Consider the following 7,527-nt stretch of genomic DNA (forward strand, 5'->3'; position numbering starts at 1 on the left):
AGCAGGTTTCACTTACCCACCCGTCATTTAAAAAAAAGACCCAACGGAGCTCATTGCCTTCTTCAATCATGCAGAGACGGACAGCATGAAGTTGTGCTTTACAATGGTATTCATATTACAGTTGACCTGGAAGTATTACATTTTTTGGGCTCTAAAATAAGGTAAATTCTATGTTACAGCGCGATGTACAAAAGTGTGTTAACTATAACGTTATTTAGTTTGGTTGTAGGCTACAGTAGGCTAGTACAGTAAAAGTTACAGCAGCTAGCTACACCTTTACTGAATGACAACAATGTAACAGGAACACTGTGTCTATCTAGTTGGACTTAGAAATTGTAATTGTTAAATGAACATATGGAGATATCACAAATTCATGCAGCTGTGGCTGTGTCACTTGTTTAGCTATTCACTTGCATTAAAGAGTGAAAATACTCTAGCCTTTATCCATACCAGCAGGTCTCCCATGAAAAACGTGTGTGTGTGTGTGTGTATATATATATATATTTTTTTACATTTTAATTTATTACAAAAAAAACACAAGGAAGGGGTAACATTAAAGTATTAGAACATGAAGGACAAACAATACAGCATCAAGGCACTATCAAACATGTATGAGTCTTTCCACAACAGAGCCATCCTTATGTGTGAGGGTGCGTGTGCATGATAGTGATATAAAATATATGTCATAGTTTCCTTTTTCATGATCACAATCTTGTGAAACCCGAACCCTCCAAGATCCCCCACAGTTCCCCAATAGCTGTCTGTTAACCATTCGAGACCCCTCCCACAGTCCCCCCCGGAATAAAAAAATAAATAACAATACAATTAAATCCCATTCCCCACCCCCAAGAACCCCCAAATCCACCAACAACCAAGAGAATGAACTAAAGAGAAAAAAGTAAAAGACAGAAGAAAACAGCAAATACATTTAAAACAAAGGACATCAAGGAAACCTAAATCATAACAGCAATGCCAACTGTATATGTTTGTGTGCATGTCTGGCACTATTACATGTACAGTGGGGCAGAAAAGTATTCAGTCAGCCACCAATTGTGCAAGTTCTCCCACTTAAAATGATGAGAGAGGCCTGTAATTTTCATCATAGGTACACTTCAACTATGACTATGGCAGCAGCCCAATGAAGCTCTAATTATCATACACTGAAACAATAGGACATTACTTTTTCTAAGTTTTTTCCATGTAAGGCCTGTGTAAGGGTGTGTAGTGATCAAGTCCATCTGTGTATGTACTGTACTTCATCCTTCGAAGTCTACTTGTACATGGCGTTAAATGCTTGACCAATGATGAACCTGCGCACCTTGCTGGTGCCTGCTCCAATCTCATACAGCTTGGCGTCTCTCAGGAAACGACCCATGTGGTAATCATTAATGTAGCCATTTCCACCTGCGGGTAAAGGAATGTGAAATTACTTGACATAAATCAATTTACAAAACAAGCCCTCTACCCCAGAGATTGTAGTTAGGGTGAACGCAAGAGGAAAACAGTTTAGCATGCCAGTGATTGATTACATTAGCTACGAAGATCAACATTTTCAATAAAGTGCATGGTTTGCTTGGGTCTTACCCAGGCACTGAATTCCATCCAGAGCGACTTGAGTTGCATTCTCAGCGCAATAAAGGATGACCCCAGCACAGTCCTGCAATGACACCCAAAGTCAATAATATGCTATCCAAGATATTTTTCTATCACATTACATCTTTGAATTTCACATTACATTTCAATCATACTGGCAAAATAATAGCTATTGTCAACTTCTCACCATGGAACTGAAGTGTCCATTGTCACAGGGTCTTGCCACGTTATACAAATACGGTCGACACGTGCCCAGGCGTGTATACATTTCAGCCATCTTTGCTTGCATCAACTGGTAGGAAGGAAAAAAACATTAATTCCAGAAAGGGCAAATAGGTTATATCTCTTTATCATCATACCTCTGGAGTGCTAGAGCATCATTCATTCTCCCACATCAAATGAGTCATTTCAAAACGTTTAAGGAAGTGGTATATGCAAGAGAAACAGGAGAAAAAACATGTAGGTTATTATAAGTTGAATTTAATTGACTTTTTTGGGATAGGGGGCAGCATTTTCACTTTTGGATGAATAGCGTGCCCAGAGTGAACTGCCTCCTACTATGTCCCAGATGCTAATATATGCATATTATTATTAGTATTTGATAGAAAACACTGAAGTTTCTAAAACTGTTTGAATGATGTCTGTGAGTATAACAGAACCCATATGGCAGACAAAAAAACTGAGAAAAATCCAAACAGGAAGTGGCACATCTGAGGTTTGTAGTTTTTCAAAGCTTGGTCTCCCGAATACACTGTGTCTATGGAGTCAAGTTGCACTTCCTACGGCTTCCACTAGATGTCAACCGTCTTTAGAAACTGGTTTGAGGATTCTACTATAAAGGAGGGGCTCATGAGACCTGTTTGAGTCTGTGGTCTGGCAGAGTGTCTCAGGCTCGTGACGTGCGCTCCCGACAGAGTTGGCTCTCGTTCCAGTGCTTTTCTTCAGACATAGGAATTCTACGGATGGAACATTATTGTTGATTCCATACATCGTTTGACTTGTTTCTACGACCTGTATTGGAACTTTTTGAGTTTTTGTCTGGACGAAGTGCTCGCGCCTCATGAAGATGGATTACTGGGCTGATCACGCTAACAACAAGTGGCTATTTGGACATTAAATTATGGACTTTATGGAACAAATCAGTCATTTATTGTCAAACTGGGATTCCTGGGAGTGCCTTCTGATGAAGATCATCAGGTAAGTGAATATTTATAGTGTTATTTCTAACTTCTGTTGACTCCAAAATGTTGTGTATTTCTCTGGCTGGATTGGGCTCTGAGCGCCGTTCTGAGATTATGCTTTTCTGTAAAGTTTTTTTGAAATCTGACACAGCGGTTGCATTAAGGAGAAGTTTATCTTTAATTCTGTGAATAAAATCTATCTGTTATCAATGTTTATTATGAGTATTTCTGGAAAATCACTGGATGTTTGTAAGTTAATGTGTGAAAGTTACATATTTCCCAAAAATATTTTGGAATTTCACGCGCTGCCTTTTCAGCGGAATGTTGTCGATGGGTTCCACTAGCAAAACGCCTACGCTAGAAAGGGTAACCGTCTGAGAATCATTTGGTTTTGGTTTTGGTATGTCCCACCTGGAAGTGTTCAATCTTCTGTCCAAAAGATTCTCTTATGTGCTGGTAGGGAACGGCAAAATCCATCACAGCTTGCATAATGAGAGGAGAGCATTTTCTTAACTGAAAAACTGAGAAGTAGAAAGAATATGCTCATGGCCACGTGTTATAAATCCAAAAGAAAATGTGCATTTAACTGATAGGTCCTGATGCGAGCACAAGTCTCACCAGGTCGAGTCCACTCATCATTACATAGACACCCTTGTTGAAAGGGCTGAAGATATTTTCCTCTGTAATTGGAAAAAAGATTGAATTTCAAATACTCATACGTAGATGTGCACATGTCAGGCACATACATATACTCAAGCAGGCACATACTGTACATATTCACCCATCCACCGGCACACACCTGGAATTTTGCAGTCCTCAAAGATAAGTTCACAGGTGTTGGAGCCCCTCATGCCCAGTTTATCCTGCTTCTGTGCCATGCTAAACCCTGGCGTATCCTGTAGGAGTAAAAGTTTACAATTTACTAATAGGCTCAGACCATGTAGAGGTTGAGGATTTTGACAGAACCATTTCCATTATTGTTCATAATAAAAAAGAAGCATGAAACGATCACAGGTCCATAATTGGTGAAGCTTTTGTAAGCAAAATATGGAAAGTGTTTGAGTTCCTATGTTAAATAAATAAATACTTGCCTTCTCCACAATGAAAGCTGAGATACCCTTTTGGTGAGCCTCTGGGTCCGTCTTAGCGTACACAATGAGAACGTCAGCATCCGGCCCGTTGGTAATCCAGAACTTGCCGCAGTTAAGAATGTAGTGGTCACCTTCAGCAAAATAAAACAGAGAGAGATGGACGGCAATATCAGCAAATCAAATTATTATTTTTTTTGTCACATGCGCCGAATACAACATGTGTAGACCTTACAGTGAAATGCTTACTTACGAGCCCCTAACCGACAGTGCAGTTTCAAAAAACACAGATAAGAATAAGAGATAAAAGTAACAAGTAATTAAAGAGCAGAAGTAAAAAAATATATATACAGGGTGGTGCCGGTACAGAGTCAATGTGCGGGGACACTGGTTAATTGAGGTAGTATGCACATGTAGGTAGAGTTAATTAAAGTGACTATGCATAGATGACAACAGAGAGTGGCAGTGGTGTGGAGAGGGGAGGGGGGGCATTTGACTAGATGTTCAGGAGTCTTGTGGCTTGGGGGTAGAAGCTGTTTAGAAGCCTCTTGGATCAAGACTTGGCGCTCCGGTACTTGCTTGCCGTGTGGTAGCAGGGAGAACAGTCTATGACTAGGGTGGCTGGAGTCAATTGACAGTTTTTAGGGCCTTCCTCTGACACCGCTTGGTATAGAGGTCCTGGGTGGCAGGAAGCTTGGCCACAGTGATGTACTGGGCTGTTCGCACTACCCTCTGTCGTGCCTTAAGGTCGGAGTCCAAGCAGTTGCCATACCGGGCAGTGATGCAACCGGTCAGGATGCGCTCGATGGTGCAGCTGTAGAAACTTTTCAGGATCTGGGGACCCAAGGCAAATCTTTTCAGTCTCCTGAGGGGGAATAGGGTTTGTCGTGTCCGCTTCACAACTGTCATTGTGTGCTTGGACCATGCTATTTTGTTGGTGATGTGGACACCAAGGAATTTGAAGGTCTCAACCTGCCCCCTCTGCAGCCCCGTCGATGAAAACGCGGGCGTGCTCGGTCCTCTTTTTCCTGTAGTCCACAATCATTTCCTTTGTCTTGATCATGTTGAAGGAGAGGTTGTTGTCCTGGCACCACACGGCCAGGTCTCTGACCTCCTCCCTATAGGCTGTCTCGTTGTTGTCGGTGATCAGGTCTACCACTGTTGTGTCATTGGCAAATTTAATGGTGTTGGAGTCGTGCCTGGCCGTGCAGTCATGGAGTGAACAGTGAGTACAGGAGGGGCCTGTGTTGAGGATCAGCGTGGCGGATGTGTTGTTACCTACCCTTACCACTTGGGGGCAGCCCATCAGGAAGTCCAGGATCCAGTTGCAGAGGGAGCTGTTTAGTCCCAGGGTTCTTAGCTTATTGATGAGCTTTGAGGGCAGTATGGTGTTGAACGCTGAGCTGTAGTCAATGAATAGCATTCTCACATAGGTGTTCCCTTTGTCCAGGTGTGAAAGGGCAGTGTGGAGTGCAAGAGAGATTGCATCATCTGTGAATCTGTTGGGGCGGTATGCAAATTGGAGTGGGTCCAGGGTTTCTGGGATGATGGTGTTGATGTGAGCTATGACCAGCCTTTCAAAGCACTTTATGGCTACAGATGTGAGTGCTACGGGTCGGTAGTCATTTAGGCAGGTTACCTTAGTGTTCTTGGGCACAGGCACTATGTTGGTCTGCTTAAAACATGTTGGTATTACAGACTCGGACAGGGAGAGGTTGAAAATGTCAGTGAAGACACTTGTTAGTTCGCAGTACACATCCTGGTAATCCGTCTAGCCCTACGGCCTTGTGAATGTTGACCTTTCTAAAGGTCTTACTCACATCGGCTGCGGAGAGCGCGAACACAGTCTTCTGGTACAGCTGGTGCTCTCATGCCTGTTTCAGTGTTATTTGCCTCGAAGCTTGCATAGAAATAGTTTAGCTCGTCTGGTAGGCTCCTGTCACTGGGCAGATCTCGGCTGTACTTTCTTTTGTAGTCTGTAATGGTTTGCAGGCCCTGCCACATCCGACAAGAGTCAGAGCTGGTGTTGTACGACTCGATCTTCGTCCTGTATTGACGCTTTGCCTGTTTGATGTCCCTCTCCTTGAAAGCGGCAGCTCTAGCCTTCAGCTCAGTGCGGATGCTGCCCCATGGGGTATGTTTGGGGTATGTTTCTGTTTCTGTTTGGGGTATGTACGTATTGTCACTGTAGGGACGATGTCATTGATGCACTTATTGAGGAAGCCAATGACAGATGTAGTGTACTCCTCAATGCCATTGGAGGAATCCCTGTAATAGCAAAACAGTCCTGTAGCTTAGTGTCTGCATCATCTGACCACTTTTTTATTGATCTAGTCACTGGTGCTTCCTTCTTTAATTTGTTCTTGTAAGAGGGGAGGATGGAATTATGGTCAGATTTGCCAAATGGAGGGTGAGGGAGAGCTTTGTATGCACCTATGTGTGTGGAGTATAGGTGGTCCAGAGTTATTTTCCCTCTGCTTGCACATTTAACATGCTGTTAGAAATTTGGATAAAACTGATTTAAGTTTCTCTGCATTCAATTTCCTGACTACGAGGAGCGCCACTTCTGGGTGAGTGTTTTCTTGTTTGCTTATGGCAGAATACAGCTCATTCAATGCTATCTTAGTGCCAGCCTCTGACTGTGCTAGTATGTAAACAGCTACAAGGAATATAGATGAAAACTCTCTCGGTAGGTAATGTGGTCTGTAGCTTATCATGAGAAACTCTACCTCAGGTGAGCAATAGCTCGAGACTTCCTTAGATATTGTGCACCAGCTGTTGTTTAAAATAATGCATATACCGCCACCCCTTGTAGTAGAAGTTGATGAATTTCCTGCCTGGGCTGCGGGACCGTGGAATTGTGAAGTTCAAAAATCATGGTATTTTGTAGGAGTTGTTGTTCTAGACTCCCGCATATCAACCAATCAGCATCCCCAAAAAAACTGTTTTATAAATTACATGATAAAGTGGGTGGTTTGATCCCTGATTGCTTAATTATAGTAGTACAGTAGAGTTCAGTAGAGCAATGGTTTCCAACCTTTTTTAACATGGCACACCTTGTTGGGATACGAAATTCTGCTGCACACCTAAAATGGTCCTTTTAATGCATGTAGTGGTCATCTGATCCATACTGCAAAAAGAAAATCCATACTGCAGAAAGTATTCACACCCCCTTGACTTTTTCCACATTTTGTTGTGTTACAGCCGGAATTTTAAATTGATTAAATTGAGATTGTGTCACTAGCCTAGACACAATACCCCATAATGTTAACAAAGTAAATACAAATGAAAAGCTAAAATGTCTTGAGTCAATAAGTATTCAACCCCTTTTGTTATGGCAAGACTAAATAAGTTCTGGAGTAAACATTTGCATAACAAGTCACACACAGTTGAAGTCGGACGTTTACATACACTTAGGTTGGAGTCGTTAGAATACGTTTTTCAACCAGTCCACACATTTCTAGGATATCTAGGACATCTACTTTGTGCATGACACAAGCAATTTTTACAACAATTGTTTACAGACAGATTATTTCACGTATAATTCACTGTATCACAATTCCAGTGGGTCAGAAGTTAACATACACTAAGTTGACTGTGCCTTTAAACAGCTTGGAAAATTCCAGAAAATTATGTCATGGTTTTAGAAGCTTCTGATCGGCGAA

The 7,527-nt window shown here is 42.1% G+C and overlaps 1 protein-coding gene across 1 annotated transcript; it reads right to left on the reverse strand.

Annotated features, from left to right (window-relative positions):
- Positions 1 to 1,270: 1,270 nt before the first annotated feature.
- Positions 1,271 to 4,907, reverse strand: LOC135526833 (isovaleryl-CoA dehydrogenase, mitochondrial-like). The gene is made up of 8 exons (XM_064955507.1): positions 4,835 to 4,907; positions 3,866 to 3,996; positions 3,574 to 3,670; positions 3,361 to 3,454; positions 3,186 to 3,267; positions 1,781 to 1,885; positions 1,585 to 1,657; positions 1,271 to 1,404 (listed from the first exon to the last, which is right to left on the reverse strand). The coding sequence occupies exons 1-8, from the start codon at positions 4,905 to 4,907 to the stop codon at positions 1,271 to 1,273; spliced, it is 789 nt and encodes a 262-aa protein (XP_064811579.1).
- Between the last annotated feature and the right edge of the window lie 2,620 nt (positions 4,908 to 7,527).

Source organism: Oncorhynchus masou, chromosome 32 (assembly GCF_036934945.1).
Source record: "Oncorhynchus masou masou isolate Uvic2021 chromosome 32, UVic_Omas_1.1, whole genome shotgun sequence".
NCBI classification, from domain to species: Eukaryota; Metazoa; Chordata; class Actinopteri; order Salmoniformes; family Salmonidae; genus Oncorhynchus; species Oncorhynchus masou.

Excerpts from the sequence above, each read along its gene's own strand:
- LOC135526833 (XM_064955507.1), bottom strand. The coding sequence starts at position 4,907 with ATGATTGTGGACTACAGGAAAAAGAGGACCGAGCACGCCCGCGTTTTC. Across the intron at positions 3,997-4,834 it reads CGGGGCTGCAGAGGGGGCAG|GTGACCACTACATTCTTAAC; the intron begins GTTGAGACCTTC and ends ATTTTGCTGAAG. Across the intron at positions 3,671-3,865 it reads CAGCTTTCATTGTGGAGAAG|GATACGCCAGGGTTTAGCAT; the intron begins GCAAGTATTTAT and ends TTACTCCTACAG.